The sequence below is a fragment of the Myotis myotis genome, unplaced genomic scaffold (genome assembly GCF_014108235.1).
Source record: "Myotis myotis isolate mMyoMyo1 unplaced genomic scaffold, mMyoMyo1.p scaffold_m19_p_12, whole genome shotgun sequence".
Classification (NCBI taxonomy): Eukaryota; Metazoa; Chordata; class Mammalia; order Chiroptera; family Vespertilionidae; genus Myotis; species Myotis myotis.
In genome coordinates, this window is record NW_023416316.1 from 57,579,972 (window position 1) to 57,602,894 (window position 22,923).

Sequence of the window (22,923 nt, forward strand, 5' to 3'; positions counted from 1 at the left end):
ATTCTAATTTTATCATATTAATGCATGTGCAGAAGATCACATTTGGGGAGATATATCACACACTGTCTCTTAAAACATAGTGTTGTCATTTAAGTTATTGAGCAGTGAAACTCAATTTTATACTGTGAGGATTAGTGTTCCTTTTCTTGCCTGACAGAAAATCCTTAGGAATCATTCAGCTGCAAAGAATTCTTCAACAATTAGAATTCCCACAGTGGAGCCTGAGGACTTCAGAATATTCTATTTATTTTAGCTTTTCATAATCTGGAATATAAGAAATTTACTTAGATACTTAGAAAAATAGAACTTTATCCTTTATATGTAAATGTATTATATAATTAGTACCTTATTAGTATTTATTTCCTATAGCTGCTTAGTATTATAAGTGTATGCTGTCAAATGACAAAAATAATACAATTTAGTAATGAGTTTAAAGTCCTTTATTCAGGGGACAACACCCATGAATTAGTGGGTTACTGAGCTTAACAATCAGTGGAGCACTCTTCCTGAGGGAATTTTGACAAGAGAGAGTTTTATAGAGCATTAGAAGAGGCAAGGAAGGAATAGGGAATGATTGGCTAGGAGGTTGAGTATTTCCTAATAAGGCTAGCACATCTTATTTTCCAAGGTAAGTTAAAACTGAGTTGAAGGATTGTGATTGGGGTAGGTTAGATTTCCTTGACAGTGAAGTGTGGGGTGGAAAAATTAATTTTCCTTTTACCATCCTAAATTCTTCCAGCTGGACTAGTAATCAGATTGACATGAGACAGATTAACAGGAGAAAATGTCTAAATGTTACATATGTACATACTAGGGTTCCATATGAATATGGGTGTTGTAGTTTGGGACTTCAAAGGGAATAAAGGTAGTTCACATGGAGATTGAAAAGCAAATGTTTGGTAAATAAATGTTTGCTGGGCCATCTTTAACAATGGGACACAGTGAGGGCTTTAATCAAACAGGCCTTGCTAGGCTCTTCCCTGTGTATCACACACTAATTCATATTAAACTACAGTTATCTATGATCATATCTTCCTTACTGGAGGAGGTTCTCTATGTACATTCTTTCAGGCAGAAAGAGGGAAGTTCTAACTTTTTTCCTGATTTTTTTTCTTCCTTGAAAATGACCAGCTTAAAATAATCAATATTCCAAAAGGCATATTTTGGGATGGAAAACTCTGTTTTCCCTTGGAGGCATTGCCCATAAGTGTGGCTAACTTAGGTTTAGATTTCTGACATGGGCCCTGCCACTGGGGCATCCTGCATTTTGTGGGTCCCAATATACAGATTACCTTTATCAATGTCCATTCAGTAATGGGTGATAATCAGGAGTTGTTAATACCTTAAATAAGAAAAACAAGTTTAGCAAATATATTAATCTAATTTGTGGATAATATGATATTGAAAGGGTTGAAAACTATTTTATAAAAGTGAATCAAAAACTCCAATATCTCAATAGACTAGGAAGATACAATTATACACAAGACTACAGGGTACTTTACTTAGCTATAAAATGCTATTTGCTCAACTATACATTGGGAAAAATATGGGAGTTGGCAACAGTGTACATAAAAATATTTTATGAGGCTTTGTTAAATCCTGTATGAGTCTATAGTACAATGTACATGCCAGAGAAGCTTACACAATTTTAGTCTGCACCTACCAGGAGTTTACTAAGTACTTCTCATAGTACACTTCGATTATGAAATTAATTCTGCACATAAAGCTTCATCAAAATAAGTTGGAGCACATTCAAGAGTGACCAGGGTGAGAAAGAATCTCAGAAGCATTCATATTGGAAAAATATGAAAAAGCTAGAGATGTCTCAAGCATCATATAACTGTGTTTAAATAGTAACAAGATTATCCATGTGGAAAAGGGATTGGATTTACTTGTATGTTCTGCTCAACCTCAGCACTTCTAAATCTTCTTTCCTTGCTTTATGTTTTCTCTTTAACACACTCTATTAACATACTATATATTTTACTTATTTTTATTTGTTACCTGCCTGCCCCCCGCCCCCCACCACTAGGATGAGAGTAGGATATTTATCTACTTTATTCACTTACTAATGCCCAAAAAGTACCTGGCATATAGTTGATGCTTAACAAGTATTTTATTGAATGATGAATGGCCCTAAGAAATGAAACTGGGATAAATGGGAGAAAGCCTCAGGGATTCACATTTTGTTCTAGAGTAAGGGGAAACATTGTTAGGAATGTTAAAACTTTCTGCCCTGGCTCAGAAAGCAGTGAGTATACCAATTCTGGAAGTGGTCAAACTGCTGCTGCCTAGAAACACTTAGTAGAAATACTATAGAAATGATGCTAGTTTGTATTTGATCCTAGATAATCGAATTTCTTGATGAGATTTTATAATTTTCTAAAATATATTTAGACTAATTTTCTTTCTTACCGCTGAAAACCAGTAAGTCCTCAAATTAAACTTCCAGGTTAAATGCAGCTTGTGCTATGATATTATTTGGTCTTGAACTTAAAAGAGGTACATTTAACAGCTCTTCTTGATTTTATGTTCCCCTATTATTCCCCAAAAGCAGTGATTCTGAAATACAGACCTCTCAAAATTTAGGAACAATTATTGTAGAAACATCCCAGAAAATAAGTCCTATAGAAGATGGAAGAGACCAGAAAGAAAGTGATCAAATAGAAGACAGCCACATGCAAGGAAAAAGAATAGTACAAACATATTCAAATACAGATGGCAAGACCCAAAAGGTATATACATATTTTTCTTAATTATAAGCTATGTTTTTAATTTTATATTATGCTTCATTACTTAAATCAAATTTTGTTGCCACTGATTTAATGTGAATCCTTAAAAATGAACTTTTCTTAGAAATATGCAGTGCAGATACACACTTCTTAATAATTTCAACTCCAATTTGTTACTATTTTTTGTATAGATAAACTGGAAATAGGTATTATCCTCCTAAATATAAATCTTAAGGTATTTATATCTCATCCCAAAATTAAAAGTGGTATTATTTTCAGGTATATACCACATGTAGAAAATTATGTATTTTATTAGCCTTTGTGATGATAGTTATTTAGTTTAACTAAATATATGAATTTCTAGAATTTACCTCATTTTCCAAAGTGTTTTAAATCTTAAAATATTAATGTTCCAAAAAATTAGTATTTCAAACAACTTATTAGTTCTCACTATGGATACATCATGTCACCAAAAGGTTTATGTATTCAGCATAAATCAGTGAAAAACAGGAAAAATAATTTTGCTGTAAAAATATCATCTTTTAATTAACCTATATGGTTCTTTTAAAATTAGATCCAAAAGTGTTTATTTTTTGAGGTCTCATAAGAACTTTGGAAGAAAAAGTTCAAGGATAACAAAAGTTTCTTTTAGTTACCACCAGAATAAAGTTCAGATGAAGCATTATATGCTGTGTCTGCTGATTCATTGATTGATTGGTAAATAGATAAATTTTATAGAAATCTCTATAAAATCTATTTTGCCACATATTATTCAGGTGGGAATTTTGTTTAGTTGCAGTCATTTATGTATAGCACAATGAGTTTGTAAATAAAAGTAACTCATAGTCAATTCATATAATAATAATATAGTATGAACTACTCTGAATAAATTTATATACATTGCTTGTAGTCAGAAAACAAATGTTGACCAAATTGTAGCAATTGTGATTTGAAAATATTAGAACTTCTCTATAACCCCAAAGATAACCATTATTTTAACTTTAATTTAATCCCTAACTGCTTTATTTTATCGTTCTATTATGGTTAATTTTATCTATTTTTGAATTTTATAGATTCTGTATAGTATATCTTCTTTTATGTCTGGCTTCTTTTGTTCAATATTGGGTGGAGTTCATTCACTTTTATTGTTGTATATTATACTTCATTGTCTGACTATACTTCATTTTATCCATTCTGCTAAATTTGGGGTTGCTTCAGTTTGGGTTTCTTGCAAATAATATTGCAATGAATATTCTTGTACATGTATTCTATTGCATAAGTGTGGGCATTTCTGTAATGAAATACTAGGCATGAAATTACTACACCATAGATTGTGTTTTTCTAAGATTTTAATTGATAATGGTATTTTCCAAGTGTTACACCAATTTGTTATATCTACTAGCAGATTCTGAAAAATTTTACTGCTCCTCATCAACACTTGGTATGTTGGTATTTCTCATCTTAGGCACTTTTATATGTACGTTAAGGTATATCATTGTGGGTTTATGTTTTCGTAATTACTGATGATATGTTAAGTACTTTCTCATGACTATTGACCATAAGGGTTTTTTTTAGTAAATTGCCTTTTCAATTCTCTGCCCATTTTTAAAATGAGTTGTCTGTTTTCTTCTTATTTATTTGTAGAAGTTCTTATATATGCTATATTGGAGCCTTTGGTTGGTTATACATATTGAAAATGTCTTGCTGTAGTTTTTGAGGAACAGAACATTTTCCTAAATTTAATTTAATTTAATTTAATTCATCACCATTTATTCCCTCTATGCCCTCTTCCACCTTCCCCACCCCCCACAATCACCACACTGTTGTCCATGTCTGTGAGTTCGCTCTCTCTTTTTTTTCTTTTTTGCTCAATACCTCCCCCCACACCCCAACAATTCCCCTTCCCACCAGACCTGTCTGCTTGGTCTCTATGAGTCAAGGAAGAAAACATCTTAATTCTAATGTCATCAGTATTAGAAAATAAAATAATCCAGTTAGAAAATGGGCAAACAATAAGAACAGACATTTCACCAAAAAAGATAAATGGATGACAAGCATATATATATATGTATGCATATGTACTTGTGTGTGTGTGTGTGTGTGTGTGTGTGTGTGTGTGTGTATATATATATATATATTCAACATTATTAACAATTAGGGAAATGCAGATTAAGACCCTGATAAATCCTCGCTGTGTGGCTTAGTTGGTTGGAGCATTGTCCCATACACCAAAAAGTTGTGGGTTTGATTCCTGGCAGGTCATATACCTAGGTTACAGGTTGGCTCTCAGGACATGGCTGGTACTGAAGGAAACCAGTCTCAATGATGTTTCCCTCTCATATCTCTCTCTCTCTCTCTCTCTCTCTCTCTCTCTCTCTCTCTCTCCCTCCCTCCCTCCCTCCCTCTCTATAAAACAAAGTACCCATCAGTACATGAGTGATAAAAAAAGCTGTGGTACATTTACACCATAGAATACTATGCAGCAGTAAAAAAGAATTATCTCTTACCATTTGAGACAGCATGAAGGGACCTGGAGAATATTATGCTAAGGGGTACGGGCTAGAAGGGGTTCATGGGAAAAAATGGGCGACATCTGTAATACTTTCAACAATAAAGATTTTTTAAAAATAAAATCAATAAAGCATGTTCTCAGGTGAGGATACACATCTACTAGAATAGCTAAAATAAAAAATAGTGAATATACCAAATACTGGCAAGGATGTAGTGAAACTGGATCTCTCATACATTTCTGTGTGACTATAAAGTGGTACAGCACTCTGAGAAATAGTGGGCAGTTTCTTCAAAAAAGTAATCATATACTTTCATACAAACCAGCTATCTCACACTTGAGACTTATTCTACAAAAATGAAAGTTTATGTTTACAAAAAAAAAAACCTATACATGAATGATCATAACAGTTTTATTTGTAAAAAGCAAAAACTGGCAACCACTAAAACTTTCTTCATTAGCTGAATTGTTAAACTGTGATGCATCCATTCCGTGGACTACTGCTCAGCATTAAAAAGTACAATTGTTACACAATGTCTTAGCTTTGTTACCTCAAAGTTATCAGTTTGAGTTTGGACCTAGGCTTTTTTTTTCCCTGTCTGTGTTGCTATTTAAATAGAATTTCAAGGTCACAAGGGATTATCAGTTGTTCTGTATTTTGTTGTTTCTTGATTCCTGCTTTACTTCATTTTTGGCCTTAGAATTTCTCTTATTATTTACCAATATTACACAGATACTTTAACTGTGTTTGTTTCAAAGTATGAAATTTTTTCTGAAGTCCTTTTTTATTTTAGTTCTAGTTAATTTGATAATAAGTCTAGTGACTAATATTTAAATTTGATAATAATGTTTTGGATCTTTTTACAATGCTCAATAATAGCACTTAAATACTAATTGAATCTTAGTAAAGCAGTGAAACTTTTAAAAAATAACATTTTACATATTGTTTATGAGGACAAGTTCAAATAAGACATTTCAAAAATATTTTGAGAGATGACATATAGTTTAAAGGAAAATAATTACTTCAAAGGAAAATAACCCTTAGATAGGGGTTTTTGGTATTTGTGTTAACAAATGAGTTTAATTACTTTAGAACCATTCCTTGTATATAATATAATATTATTTATGCATTGTCAAAGTAACATTGGGCCAAATTTACTTTTTCTTTTAATTTTTACTATAATTATTTATTTGTTCCTGAGTTGGGATCTTTGAAAAATAATTTTTTTAAAAGAAGTAGTTTAGATTAGTCTAGATCCATGGTCGGCAAACTGTGGCTCACGAGCCACATGCAGCTCTTTGGTCCCTTGAGTGTGGCTCTTCCTAAGCCTTAGGAGTACTCTAATTAAGTTAATAACAATGTACCTACCTATATAGTTTAAGTTTAAAAAATTTGGCTCTCAAAAGAAATTTCAATCATTGTACTGTTGATATTTGGCTCTGTTGACTAATGAGTTTGCCGACCACTGGTCTAGATTAATATTGCTCCTTTCCCCAGCCAATAAAGTCTTAAACAAGACCTCATATTTTATTATTAGGATTTATAATATTTGAAACAGTCTATTTAAAATTTTGCTTTGGGGAAGCTTTTTTAAACTGTTGAGATATTTTGGAACAAAAGTCAACATAGCTTTATTTTATTTAACTTTAGTGTATTGAAATGTCATGAGGAAAACATGCAGCTTCAAGAAAACTTGCTTTATGATCATCAACATTATTTTAGCTTCATTTGCCAGAAGGAGTTCATCAGTCAGAAAACAGTATTTGAGAAAAGGAACCTAGATTCCCAGAGAATAAGTTATTAAATATTTTATTTTTGTTGCTTTTTCTGTATTTCCCCCTAGGTTTACAAATGGTCCCTAGGTTAAATTACTAGTACTACTTTGTGGTTGACTTTTGTATTTGTATCTTCTGCCCTCTAGGGCAGTTTTAGTGTACGCATTATGTTCATTTATGAGTTCTGTTATCAATTATAGAATTTTATTGTCTAGGCTTTTAACTGCAAAAACAAATATATTTTCAAGTAAAGAAATAATATTTATCATGTTAGCTCACTTGATATTTTTGAGTAACAATCTAATTTCTATGAAACCTTCAAATTTAGGATTATTTTCATTACAAGAATGCCAAAAGGCCAACTTTTCAAAAGAAGAATGGTAATATTCAAAAGAGTTCACATACAACAGGTCCTACCAGAGGTAAGAATGCATATGTAATTAATAGTGTCTTTGTGATTTAATGTGATTTAAAAATATTATGAACAACATTATTTATATAACAGTTGTATTTTCTCAGTTAACAGAGAAAAATTAAAAAATATATCTGCCCAGAAATCAAGTAGCAATATTATTTTATTACGAGGAAGAATTATATCCTTGCAGCAACAAAACAGTGTTCTTCAGAATGCCAAAAAAACAGCAGAATTGTCTATTAAAGAATATAAAGAAGTCAATGAAAAGCTCCTTCAGCAGCAGCAAGTATCTGATCAACGATTTCAGACAAACAGACAGACAATAAAGGTAATAGGAAATAAATTATAATAGAATATATTATTAAAGTATATATTTCCTTTTACATGTTTTGTTTGGTTCATATTTGTGTTAGACATATCTATGAGTTAAAAAAATTTTCTAGGCACTACTAACTAATATAATTAGTTTAATACCTAGATTTCTTGAATAAATTCATAGTAAGGAACAACCTTTATCAGGAAGACAACTCCAAATAAAAAAGACAAATATTTTACTAGCATTCCTTTTGACGTCTATCATTTTTATATATTCTTTGCATTATACCTTAGATTTTAAATGCAGGCTATATAAATGCATATAGCTTGCCCATTTGCCCATGTATAAAAGTTTGAATTTATCATTATAAATTATACTAGAGGCCCAGTGCACAAAAATTTGTGCACTCAGGGGGCAGGGGGTCCCTCAGCCCGGCCTGTGCCCTCTCGCAGTCTGGGACCCCTTGGGGATGTCCACCTGCTGGCTTAGGCCCGCTCCCTGGGGGATCAAGCCTAAGCTGACAGTCAGACATCCCTCTGGCAGCCCGGGAGCCCTTGGGGGATGTCCACTTGCCAGTGGGGAGCAGGCCTAAGCTGCAGTTGAGCATCCTTAGCGCTGCTGAGGAGGCGGGAGAGGCTCCTGCCACCACTGCTGTGCTGGCAGCTGTCAGGCTGGCTTGTGGCTGAGCAGAGCTCCCCCTGTGGGAGCGCACTGACCACCAGGGGGCATCTCCTGCATTGAGTGTCTGCCCCCTGGTGGTCAGTGTGTGTCATAGTGACCAGTCATTCCCAGTGGTTCTGCTGTTAGGGTCAACTTGCATATTACCCTTTTATTATATAGGATTGTTAACTGGCAATTGCCTCAGTTCCTATTTTCAAATACTAGTTTAAACATATATTAATATGTTCTTATAACTTATTTGTGATTCTTTTATTTAGGTGAATTGAGTTTTCTGTAACAATTTTTAGATATATTATACATTATTGCTGGTTATCATATTTAATCTTAGAGCAAATGAAAAAGAAAAGATTGTTTCTTAAGTCTCCATTCCTAAAGGCATTTGTTTGTATAAGGAATGAATTTTGGAAATTTGTTGTTAGACAGAAGGATTCTTTCACACATTTTAGAAAATAATTTTTAAATCACAATCACAAAATGTTTAAATTATACTTAGATTCTCTACTTCTAACATCTAATGCTTTAATTCAAGCAATACTCAGGAATGTTTTAACTATAAAGGACTTAATATTATACTTGTATACCAATAACAGGTGTTTTGGCTTTATTTCAAAGTAGCCGTATATCCTAACTTGATCTATGTTCTTTATATATATGTTGGTTAATAATGACATTCAATTAATCCATATCCTTGCTGATTTTCTATCATCTATTATTGAAAGTGAAGTGTTGAAATCACCCATTATTTCTTGTAATAACATCAGTGAGACATAATTTACATACCATACAATTCTCTCAGTTAATTCAGCGGTTATTACAATATTGAAAAATTTGTGTGACAATCACCAAAATCAATTTTGAACATTTTTATAACTTCAAATATAGACCCTCTACCCATTAGCTATCATTCTTCCATTCCACCATCTCTCTTAGCCCTGAGCAACCACTAATCTATATTCTGTCTATGTGGTTTTACCTCGTCTAGATATTTCATATACATGGAGTCATGCAATACGTGACTTTTGTGTCTGGCTTCATTCATTTAGCATTATATTTTCAAAGTTTTCCATGTTGTATAATGTAGGAATTTGAAAATGTACTCCTCCATAAAAGCAATAAAAACAGGCAAAAATAGTTAGAGTCAACATTTTCATAGCATTGGGTATAGAATCTAGTCTTCTAAGTGTTGATGTAATATTTAAGGCAATTAATTGATGACTCAAAGTTACAAGTTTCTAAGACATGGATTTCTTATAAAATGATTGAAGATCAAATAAAAGTATTTTACATGAAAACGATAAAGCATTTTATTGAGACTTTGTGAACGTTGAGGAACACTTACATTCCTCTCTAAAACTAGAAATTATCCAAGAACTTGCAACAATCTGGGGAGAGTTTATTAAAAACAAACAAATAAACAAACAAACAAAAACTCAACTACAAACAGGAAACTTTGTGGCATTTTAATTTGCCTTAGTTCCATCCCCACTCTCCCAGCTCAGCAGCAACCTGGCAACTTCCAAAAGAAACCTAATGGAGCTGGAGCACTTTCAAAGCTCTGTTCCCAAATAATTGTCATCATTTGACCTGTCTGATGGTTCCTCGATAGCCCGCTGTAAAGAGATGACTGGGATTGCTTTCAGTGTGAACTGTCTTTTTCCTGGGGGAGAAGAGTGAGCAGTGGGGAGGACATGGTGTTATCAAAAACTATTACAGGCAATTGTTTAAACTCTAGTTGGCCTGAGAGGATGGATTCTAGTTTAGGTCAAGCAATATATTAATAAATAGCTTAAAAGGAAAATCTGTGGAATGAGATATTCATAAGAGTTTTGAATGGCTCTGACACGTTCCTGGGAATCTGGAGGACACATGCCCATTAGTTAAGGAATGGGTAAATAAATTCTGATATATGCATACAAGGAAATATTGTGAAAACACAAGAGAATAATGAAGTATTGATATATGTTACAATATGGATGAACATTAAAAACATTAAATCTAGTGAAAGAAGCAAGTCACAGAAGAGTACATATTATGTGATTCAATTTATGTGAAATACCCAGAATAGACACAGAAAGAGAGAGAAAGTAGATTACTAAATGCTATGAACTGGGAAGGATAGAGGAGTATAGGAGTTATTGCTAAAGTGTAAGGTTTCTTTTAAAAGTGATGAAAATGTTCTGAAATTGATTATGGTCATATTTGAATATATTTGTGAATATACTAAAAACATTGACTTGTACACGTTAAATGAGTGAATAGTGTGGAATGTGAATTTATATCTCAGTAAAACATTTTTTAAATATTGGTTTTAAGTAGGAAAATAAAAGACAAGTAGTAGTACTATATGAATTTTGCTGATAATTCATCAGTAACAATAATGTAATAAAAATTATTATTCAAATTAATAAAGCCTGCTGCTGAGATAAAAGTTTATTAGGTAAATGTTATGGTGAATTGTAAGAGCCATGTAACATTTTTAGGTATGTAAGTAATATACGATTGCATGAAACATTTCAATTATTATTAAACTTGACAAAGTAAATATGTTTAAGGTTAATTGTCTTAAAATTAGTTTCTAATTAAAACAATGTTTGTTCTTTTCCTTACATATTCAATTCTCTATTGTAAAAATGAATAGGGAATATATTAAGGCTAACAGTATTGACTACCTTTTCCACTTTGAATGCTCAGTTCTTTGACTTAAGAGAGTTACTCATATTTCACCTGAAACATTTGGAAAATGAGTCCTAATCTTAAGAATAGCAAGATGAAATATCAACCTTTTTTGTTCTGATAATACTACTTAAGTGTATTATGACCATGGAAACTCCTTTATAGTCACATCTGTGTCACCATACAGATGTAAACAGCATTGACTCACAGAGGCAAACTACCAGAATCCATATTAAAAAGGAAAATGAAGCTTGCCCATAAGTGCACCTTTTAGAATTTCTTTTGAATGTTTTAAGTAGCAAGTAATTATATACATATATCAACTGATAGATAACAAATGTAAATATTTGTGAAATTTTACATACTGTAATACTTCTTCTCTAAAAAGCTCTCTCCTGAAATACTGTGTTTAGAAAAACAGAATAATCCTTATGATTCATTTATATGAGCTGTGTTATTCTCTGTGTTTATTTAAATAACAAAATGGATTTCAAGAGATATATTATCATTATGGATTGAATTATCCCCACCCCAATCATATATTGAAGTCTTAGTCCCCAGTGTTATAGCATTTGGAGAGGGATTTGGGGGGAGGTGGTTAGGTTTAGGTAAGGTTATAAGGAAGGGGGTCCTCATGATGGGCTTTGTGCCCTTACAGCGGTTCTCAACCTGTGGGTCGCGAAGAATGAAAATACATCCTGCATATCAGATATTTACATTACGATTCATAACAGTAGCAACATTACAGTTATGAAGTAGCAACGAAAATAATTTTGTGGTTGGGGTCACCACAACATGAGGAACTGTATTAACGGGTCGCGGCATTAGGAAGGTTGAGAACCACTGCATAAGATGAGAAGAGACACCAGAGCTCCCTCTCTCTCTCCACCGTGGGGGGACAGAGTGAGAAAGTAACTGTCTGCAAGCCAGAAAGAGAACTCTCATCAGAACTGGACCATGCTGGCATTGTGATCTCATAGTTCCTGTCTCCAGAATTGTAAGAAATTATTGTGTTTTTTAAAGCACCCGGCACATGAAATTCATGCACGGGTGCAGTCCCTAGACCTAGCCTGCAATCAGGGCCATCTTCCCTGGCTACAGGCAGCTTGCCCCGCCCCCACCCCCACCACCCACCCGGGTTCCCAGTTTGCCATCAGGCAATTGGAGCCTGATGGCCAGGGTAAGGGACCAAGAGGTCAGTCATTCCACCCACTCGCCAGCCCCAGCCCCGACGTGGGTCACCCTCTGTGTGTGGGGTGACCGGCGGGGTGGGAGCTTTGGTCTGGCACCGCCTGCATCCCCTGCCATCCACCCCCGGGTCCCCATTCGCCATTGGGTGATCAGAGCCTCCAGCCAGGGGAAGGGACCAAGAGGTCAGCGTTCTGCCCGCTCACCAGCCCCAACCCCTGTCACTACCTACCCCGGTTCCCAGTTTGCCATCAGGAGATCGGAGCCTGATGGCCGGGGAAAGGGACCAAGAGGTGGTCAGTGCACCTCATAGTGACTGGTTGAGTGGTTGTTCTGGTCGTTCTGCTGTTTTGGTCTCTGGGCTTTTTATTATATAGGACTAGAGGCCTGGTGCACAAAATTCCTGCACGGGGTTGCGGGGGTCCCTCAGCCCAGCCTGCACCCTCTCCAATCCGGGACCCTTTGGAGGATGTCTGACTGCCCGTTTAGGCCCGATCACTGTGAGCAATCCAGGAACACTGGCTCCTAACCGCTCACCTGCAATCCGGGACCACTGGCTCCTAACTGCTCACCTGCCTGCCTGCCTGATTGCCCCTAACCACTCTGCCTGCTGGCCTGATCGCCCCTAACTGCTCTCCTCTGCCAGCCTGATCGCCCCTAACTGCCTCTGCCATGGGCCCCGCCACCATGGCTTTGTCTGGAAGGACATCCGGAAGACGTCCTGTCTAATTAGCATATTACCCTTTTATTAGTATAGATTATAGCAACCTGAATAGATTAATACAGATTTTAGTACTGGGAGTTGGGTGGCATTTTAACATACCTAAAATTTGGAAGCAACTTTGGATAATGGGTAGATTCTGGAAGAGTTTTGAATTGCATACTGGAGATTTGGACATTAAGGGCATTCTGGAGAGGTCTCAGATGGAAATGAGGAACATGTTATTAAAAGAACAGAAGAAAGGGAATGATTTCCTTGGCTGGACTGTGTTCTAGTGTTTTTCAGAAGGTAGAACTTGTAAACAGTGAATTTTTTTATTAAGACTTTAATTTGTTGGAGCTGCTCTAGGTTTACAGCAAAATTAAGGGGAAGCTACCAGGGTTTCCCATATATCTCCTGCCCCTAAACATGCATACATTCCTCCATTATCAATATCCCTCCCAGAGAGGTACATGTATTATAATTGACAAATCTACATTGATACGTCATCATCACACAAAGTCCTTAGTTTGCCTTAAGGTGCTGTACATTCTTTGGGTTTGGACAAATGTATAATGACATGTATCCATTTCACTGCCCTAAAAATCCTCTGTGCTATGCTTATTTATCCCCCTCTCCAATCCCTGGCAACTGTCTCCATAGTTTTGCCTTTTCAAGAATGTTATATACAGGCATACTTTACAAATATTAGGGTTGGGTTCCAGACCACCATGATAAAACAAATAATACAATATGCCGGGGTCCAACCCCAGCAGGTCCAGGGGTTCCCAAAGGCGTAGACAGAGTCGGCGAAGAAGGAAGGACACGGAGACAGTGTTCAGTTGATCAGCAGCCTAGCCAGGATCTCCAGCCAAGTTCTGGTCTGGATCTCCAGAGAGGTTCTGCCGTTTATTGTCTTGTTACATCCGTATTTATACCAGTTGATTTTAATCCTGTCAATTTCTATTACAAAGGTTAGGGCGTTTCTTATCTCCATTCCAGGGAGTAAAGATTATGTAGTTTAAGCATGATTGTTTGTAGTTAAAGTGATTAACTACCCGCCTGGCACTTAGTTAAGGAGTTTCATCCCCTCCCTGACTTCAGGGAAAAATCCCTACCTGGGGAAACAACCTTTCTCGGAGAGGTGACCTTGGTTAAAACACACAGCGCTAAGGGGAGCAAACATATTAAGAACAGTATGCTATATACGCCAGGTCCCTTGAAACATATGCTGTGCAGATGTTTCTTTCCTGCAGCGACTGTGTCAAGCAGCAAGGATGGACCGGCTTCCGGCAACAATAAAGCAAATCATAGTTTTCTTGCTGGTGAAGGGTCTTCCTTCAATTTGTAAAAAATTCAACATCTGAGAAGCACAATAAAGCAAAGTGCAAGAAAATAAGATATTGCTATAGTTGGAATCAGATTGGCTTTTTTCTCTTAGTAAGCACTTTAGGTTCTTCCTTAAATGCTTATGTCTTTTCATAGCTCAGGAGTTCATTTCTTGAAAAAAAAATTTTTATTGATTTGAGAGAGAGGAAGGGATAGAAATATCAATGATGAGAGAGAATCATTGATCAGCTGCCTCCTACATACCCCTTACTGGGGATCGATACTCCAGCCTGGGTGTGTGCCCTGACCAGGAATCAAACTGTGACCTCCCGGTTCATGGGTCGACGCTTGACTACTGAGCCACACCAGCTGGACAGTAGTTCATTTCTTTTAATGCTGAATAATAGTCCGTTGTTTGGATGTTCAGAGTTTATTTATTCTCCTAGTGAAGGTGATCTTGATTGCTTCCATGCTTTGGAAATTAAGAATATAAACATCTCTCTGCAGGTTTTTGTGTACGCATAGGTTTTCAGTGCTTTGGGGTAAATACTAAAAAATGTAATTGCTGGATCATATTGTAAGATCTGTTTAGTTTTGTAAGAAACCACCAACTGTCTTCTAAAGTCTGTACCATTTTGAATTCTCACCTGCTATGAGTGAGAATCCTATTGTGCTACATTCTCATCAGCATTTGGTGTGGTCAGTATTCTGGATTTTTGCCATTCTGATAGGTGTGTAGTGATATCCTATTGTTTTACTTTACATGTCTCTGATGACATGATATTGCACATCATTTTTGATGCTTATTTGTCATCTGTTTATCTTCTTTGGTAAGGTATTTGCTTGGGGCTCTCACCCATTTTTTAAATTGGATTGCTTGTTTTCTTACTGCTGAGTTTTAAGTGTTCTTTGTATATTTTGGATAATAGTCCTTTATCAGGTATGTCTTTTGCAAATATTTTCTCCCAGTCTGTGGCAGAATGAGTCTTCTCTTTCTCTCAACATTATCTTTCACAGAGCATAGTACATTCTCAATAAAATGATGGAGTTTTACCAAGTCACTTATATTATAATGCATATTTTTTAAGCCTGGTTCATGTATCATTTCCTATATGCAACATTTCCCAGAGCCTTTTCTTTTTTTAAGTTTAGCATAAAATAAAGGAAGAATTCTGTTGTAATCTAGTAAGTCTGATGTAGTAATTTGACGTGTAAATGAAGTATACTATAGGCTTTTCTGATTAGGAACTGGAGAGTGAATCTGAAGGTTAGAAGTGGAAGAGCCAGATATACATAGGTCAAGAATGAATATCCATTCACATTAAGGAAGTGAAGGCATTGATGATATTGAAGGAGCTGACTAAAAAGTGGACAAACCAGCTAATAGATTAATAGTGTCATGAAAGTGCTGGAAGGTATGATTTTGATATGAAAGTTAGTAATGTAGTGGTATGGTGCTTTCAGTGAGAATGGGGTGTACCATCTCCTGTTTGTGGCAAATCCTACTAGACCCATAAAACTTACGTAACCTTTCTAGTTACATAGGTATTTCATTTTCTGAACCCTGACTTGCACAATGGCCCTATATGTTTTCTAAAAGAAGAGGATGCTCATTTTATCTCCCAAGGCTATTTCTTCCCCTTTATATAATTCCCATTGTTTTGTGTAACAAAAGGAGACATGACAGTATTTCTAAAAGTTAGGGAAGGGATGCTTTACAAAATATGGCCTAGAGAACTCTTTTGAAACTTTTCTTTTATTCTACCCCAATAGCTTATATAGTATACATTTCTTGTAGGGTATTCAGTTTATATATATCAGATTCTCCATGGCCATGGCTTTTGCCAGATGAAGCACTTTTGATTTTGAGGCTGATGAAACACAGTGCTATTATTGATCTGTGCATGGCATAGCCTGTCTCTCTCCTAGCAGAGTGTAGCAACATTTATCCAGGAATTTGTGAACTGTCACTTGGATCATGTTCGCAAGGTAAACTGTGCAAAAACCAGGACCTGTGCTGAGAATCTAGGTGGAATTGGACGTGACTGTCTTATTCCTACATCCTCTAGATGAAAAAAGTGATATTTATTAACAGAATATATGTGTCCTATATTAGACTTTGTAAGGAACTATTATCATTTAAAATACTCTGTGCTATACAATAATACTTATATTCTGTTTTCAGATGCACTTGCAGTCTTATCACAGAGAACATTAAGAAAATGTAACCTGAACAACTGTTTATAATGAACAGTGTTATAATATATTGCACAGTAGCGTTTTCCTATATCCCTATGTAATATATTCTTAGTAGTGTTTTCATTCTTTGCATCAATATACTTTCAGGTAAGTATGTCTCATTAAAAAGCAACATGAGTAGCCCTAACCAGTTTGGCTCAGTGGATAGAGCGTCGGCCTGAGGACTCAAGGGTCCCAGGTTCGATTCCGGTCAAGAGCATGTTCCTGGGTTGTGGGCACATGCCCAGTGGGGGTGTGCAGGAGGCAGCTGATCGATGTTTCTCTTTCATTGATGTTTCTAGCTCTCTATCCCTCTCCCTTCCTCTCTGTAAAAAATCAATAAAAAACAAACAAAAAAAGCAACATGCCTAGAAATGACAAATTATAACATTTTCTCACTGTGGGATTATTATATTTAAATATGCATATATTGTAGAGTTTGGTTTGCACATTGCTAGATATATGTGGTTTGCTACAATTCAGTTTAATGCATCTAACATATGTAAAGCACTGTAATAATGGGATGTGTAACTACAAATTAAACATGGTTCTTGTCTTATAAAAGGTACAAATAGGGGAGTTGGACATGAGTATCACAATATAAATAAATCGTGATATATGTAGCATGGTTGGAGGGTGTGAGTGTGTGTGGGGGTGCGCATGCATCTATGTGTGTATGATATATGTACATGTAGTAGATGGAATATACAGTCATTTATTGCTGTCATTATTTAGTAAAAATATCATTTGGCCTTACACTTAAAATTTGGTTGATTTTGAAAGTTGCATGTGTGGAACAAAGCCATTAAAAGGTGGAAAACTTTAAAAGGCAAAAGTTGAGATGCAGTTTGTTGAGAATAGTCAGTAATCTGGTAGAGTTGTGGTTCTCAACCCTAACTGCATGCTACCTCACTTGCTTTAAAAAAAAAAGTATGCCCAATGCCCTACCCTAGAGCAATTAAATCTACCACGATTCTGATTAAAGCAACTGGAAAGTAGATGATACAGTATATTTGTGAAAATATAATATACTAAATATTGTGTGGGGGGAAACTCATATGAAAGCATACCAAGAAAGTTGGATAAAACATAGCAAATATCCTTATAAATGAACATTAGAACTTGCCCAAAAATGTAAATACCTAGGGGCTGAAATAAATGAAAACTTATCATTGTAACCAAGTGGTAATTTGTCACAGAAGTGAAGGTATCAAGTGAACAGTAGGATATTTGAGTATAAAATTTAGAGATGTGAAAATGTGAAAAAAGGAATGTCTTAAAATTGCTATATGCTTTTTGCAAATATGTATTTTGAGTAAAGAAACGTAAAGGAATTATAAACATCAAAGGTATTCAGGATAATGATTATTTCTGGTGAGTCAGATGAGAAAGATACATGGCCTTCAAATGTATTTGGTAATTCATTGTCTTTGCTGAGTGGTTGATTTATAGGCATCCATTATATTTTCCTTTATATATCTATTACATATTTGAAATATTCCCCTCCCCCCCAAAAAAATGAAGAAAGAAACCTATTGATGTAATTATTCCAGAGAAAGAATGCTGGAGGTGGAGCAAATCTTTGCAGCAAGTTAAGTTTGGGGTGGGGAGTATCTGATATATGGGTAGAAGAGGAGTCAGAGAAGGAGAAGGTAGGAAAGTGCTGTAATACAGGAACAGGAAGGGAACATTTTTAACAAGAAAAAGAGAATAGCCCTAACTGGTTTGGCTCAGTGGATAGAGCATCAGCCTGTGGACTGAAGGGTCCCAGGTTCGATTCCGGTCAAGGGCATGTACCTTGGTTGTGGGCTCATCCCCAGTTGGGGGTGCGCAGGAGGCAGCTGATCGATGTTTCTCTCTCATTGATGTTTCTAACTCTCTTATCCCTCTTCCTTCCTCTCTGTAAAAAAAAATCAATAAAATATATTAAAAAAAGAAAGAAAGAAAAAGAGAATAGTTGGTCAACAGTTTCAGATGCCATAGAGGAATCGAAAAGAAAATGACTGAGAAAAGATTATTGGACTTCTCTCAGAACGCTTTATTAGCAGACCTCTCTTGATAGCAAGTAATAGAAACTGAACTCAAACTAACATAAGAAAAAGAAAGCTTACAAAAGTCAAATGATGAACTGAAGAGAATAGACTTGGGAAGAGTAGTGATAACCAGAACCAGATATTCTAATATCTTTGATGTTTCTCTTTATCTCACATATCTTCCTCTCAGACTAGCTTTCTCCATGGTTGTGGATACTGGCCATGTGATAACAGAGCCATAATTATCTGGTGCCTTGTAGCCTAGACACCAGAGAAGAAAGGGACTTCTCTTTCTCATTTTTAGTCTTCCCTTAATTTATATATACATATTTTCATCTACATGAATAATTGGCAGGAAATTTAGAAGTCATGCAAGATACAGGGCAGTTTCTGTGCTACACATGCAGTACATCTAGTGTTCCTGGCTCTCATCCATTTCAGTGTCAATCATTGTGGTACTCAGAAGTGCCCCCACTTATTTCCAAAATACATATCTAGGCGGTATGTATTCTTTGAGAATCTCTGATACAGGAGAAAAGCAGAGAAACAAGTTCCATTAATAAAAATAAAAAGAACTCTAGACTACTTTTTTCCTAAAGATCTATATGAATCACATAGTACAACTAACTGAGATTCAGATAGTTTACTGAGTGGCTACTCTGTTATGTCAAACCTTGAAAGAATGTGATAAACAGAAGGTATTAATTCAAAATAGAAAATGAAGTGAGGGACAATGGAAGAAGTTCCTATGTGAAATTTTTGTGTTATAAAAGGAACTTTTAAAAATGAAACATGAAAGATATCTTATAACTCTCTTATTTTTTAAAAGAATTTTTTACTCTATGCCATGAAAGGTAATTTTTTTAGTAATTTTCACATACTTTAGTTTTTAATGACAAGAATCCCATTTTTAAAGTGATATCAAAAACTTATTTTATCAGATTCAAACACTGCAAAAACTATTCTTTTAAAGAAATTTTCATTTTTTATTCTCTTGAAATGAACACAGGAAATAGAGACAAATATTATTGAGTTGTTTCCCTTGAGAATTTTAGTAGGGTATATTTATAAATTTAATCAAAATCATATGAAGATTTAGTAATGCTGCTGTTAAATTTGTAATGAGTTGTAGGATTTTTAAAATCCCCCAACTGGGTTTCATCCAAGTAATTTGTTTGCAGAGCTTCGATGTATTACATCTGAGGAAAGACAGTTAACTATTGACCCTATCAGTAAAATATTTCAATTTCTAAATATTAACATGCTATTTATATTTAGAGCATACTTATCAATGTATGTCATATTACTACTTTTAATATACTGGTATAAAGTTGGAGCTAGAAATTACAATCCTAAGCCTTTGGGTTTATTATCTCAAAAGTTGAATATTTTATATTAGCATGATATTACATTATCCTTATGAATTGATTCCAGTATAATTTAAATAAATTTAATGTTCACATACATGCTCTTTAGAGGCATATTTATTGAAAATGCTTTATCTTATAAAATATGAATTACAGAAATATATCATGGTCTCACATAAAGTTTTAGAAGTCAAAAATTATTTTAAAGAATATCAATATCTTTTGAAGTCTATATATGAATTAAGTATTATGACCAATTTTTAATTGTGTAGACTCTCACTTCCATTTAGTAATAATACTGTATGTGAGCATTAGTTTCCTCAGGCCAGTCCATAAAGACCTTTTTGTGCAATAAAATACAGTACAATAAGAAGCAGTATCATCCCAGGAGGATGGAAAAACAATCAAATAAAAGTATTGAAATCTGTTGCTTAGGAAAACCAAGTTTAATTAGAGGAGGATGAGACAGACTTCCTGAGACTTCTGCAGATATTCTATAGTTTGATAGTCTTTGTTCCTGATAACTCAATCATTCTCTATAACTTCACTTGAAATATTATGGCTGTTTTTTACTTAGATACAGAATTACCATCACACTGAAACACCAAGTAATATTTTTTGATGATTTGGCGAGTTTACTTACTTACTTATTTTATTTATTTATTTATTTATTTATGTATTTATTTTTCTTTTATCTTCATTGTTTGAGTATTTTAATTGGGGTGGAAGTTTTCTTTTTGCTCCCACAAAACTAAAGTTACTGAGAAAAATATTGACAAAGGGATTGGGGAGAATAGAATTTAAAAGGATATGTGTATACAATACGTATGAGTAGTAGATATTTCTATATGATTAGCTGAGTTTATATAAAGTAGGGGAAGGAGAGTGAAAAAGAGGGCTTTAAAAAGACATTGCTCAGTTTATCCTTTGAGACATCAGATGTCACTGCTGTCCTCTTTCATTCCTATTTATGAAGGGACTCAGAATGGGAAGGCGTTGCAACTTGATAGTCATTAAGAAGAATGCCGTATGTAGATCAAATGTCTAAGAGGGCAAAAATTGAACTGATACTATTACCATATAACATTGAGAAATTCTTATGCTAGTAATGATGATGAATTATTCTGAATATACTTTTGGTTCCGAATGTCTGTATCTATATATATATTTGGTATCTAAATTTCACAGAGACTTTTATTTTTGTTAACTAAAATAGAGAATTTGAAATAACAAACCTGCAACTCAGCTCTTGTTGCTATGAATATATCATATGTTTTTTCATGAATACTTGAAAGACAGTTGTATTAGTTAATTTTTCAAACTTCGCATATATGTTTACTGATCCTTTTCCCATAGTTGTGTGGATAGAAGTTTAAGTGATGTGGTTTAATTTCAGTTCAGTTAATATTCATTAATTTAGTTATTCAGATTATTTAGAAGCACACTATATTGCTAGTATCACAGATTAATACTTATTATAAATGCCTATAACAGGGGTCCTCAAACTACGGCCCACGGGCCACATGCAAATACAAATATTGTATTTGTTCCCGTTTTGTTTTTTTACTTCAAAATAAGATATGTGCAGTGTGCATAGGAATTTGTTCATAGTTTTTTTTTTAAATTATAGTCCGTCCCTCCAACGGTGTGAGGGACAGTGAACTGGCCCCCTGTTTAAAAAGTTTGAGGACCCCTGGCCTATAATGTCAAAACTATTAAAACAAATTAAAAAATACATCTTAAATGTTTTCAGTATCTGGGTTGTTTTGAGAATTTAAAGTATTAGTAAACTTTAAAAAATAATTTGATCCTTGAAATAACAGTGATTTTCACTTTGAGAAATCATAGTCAAACATATTGACAAAATAATTATTTAATAGGGCATTACCTAGAACTTACATGACAAAGTATAGGGGCATTGAATTAATTTTACTTCTTGTAAATGTTACTGAGAGTAGCACTTCTCTCTCTTATCCAATGCAGATATCCATATTTCTCTGACAGAATCTAATTTGAACACATCAAGACAGATTGGCATCTTCAGTACCATAAAAAAACTGCTTTGTTAATTGCTAACCATATTTAGTATGACCTTATAACAAAGTAGCACGATAAGTGTCAAGCTTTGTCTTTAATGTGCACATTGGAGCTGGGTTCATCTGTACTAGACAACTGCACTTCATGAATAGAGGGTTTTTTTCTTGATAGGCAATTAGCAGTAATTAGGAGATTCACCTCAATAAGATGTCAACATGAGATTGTTTTAAAAAGTTGAATGTCAGTGACTTATAAAGAAAGTTCTTCTGACACATAGGTATGGCATATGAAACATGAAATGTTAATTTAACTTTTCTGCTTATTATTCATGCGCAATATTATTTTGTCATTCAGACACTATACTGACAGAGTGTAAAGGGTGTTAAAATAGTGCTGCTAGAATAAAAAGAGGATTAATCTACCAATGGCCAATTAGCCAAAGGGTACTTAATGGTCTCTAAAGGCTACTGAAGTCTAACTACTAGCAAAAGCATTGGTAAAAAGTCCTCTATCTTACCTTCATTTGCTTGACATTTTGTGAAACATCTTGTAGGCTTTTAATAACTGCATTTGTCAGAAAATGGTTTATAAATGGGTGATGTAGTAACTCAGTATATTTTTCATAAGAAATTTTGTTATATAAATAACCTCATCTCTGCCTAAGATCTTTGTTCTTTTTCCTCTTTTTGGTTGGTGGTTTAAAATTTTAATTTCTTTTCTGGAAGATCTCAAGTATCATAACAAAGGAAAACTCATGTTTTAAGTATAAAACACTTGTTACTAATTTGAAAGAGTTATTAATCTGAGCCATTTATTTTTGTAGATAAGTACTTGTATGGAAAATATTCTCCTAGCAACCTAGAAACCCATGTAATTTTCTTTTGTATCTCATATAATGTTTTAATTAAGTGACTATGCTTTTAGTCTTT

General features: G+C 34.5%; 1 protein-coding gene across 13 annotated transcripts in view; it reads left to right on the top strand.

The window, feature by feature from the left end:
- Positions 1 to 22,923, top strand: part of CNTLN (centlein) — a 262,113-nt gene that overhangs the window by 185,661 nt on the left and 53,529 nt on the right. For 11 of the 13 annotated variants that reach the window (XR_004971322.1, XM_036331217.1, XM_036331215.1 and 8 more), the window contains 3 exons: positions 2,555 to 2,735; positions 7,346 to 7,439; positions 7,537 to 7,760. Coding sequence is in view for 12 of the 13 variants with exons in the window: in XM_036331217.1 (XP_036187110.1) it covers positions 2,555 to 2,735; positions 7,346 to 7,439; positions 7,537 to 7,760 (499 nt within the window). In the remaining variant the exon portion in view is untranslated. The remainder of the gene's footprint in view (positions 1 to 2,554; positions 2,736 to 7,345; positions 7,440 to 7,536; positions 7,761 to 22,923) is intronic. The other 2 variants (XM_036331216.1, XM_036331221.1) reach the window with 1 other exon arrangement.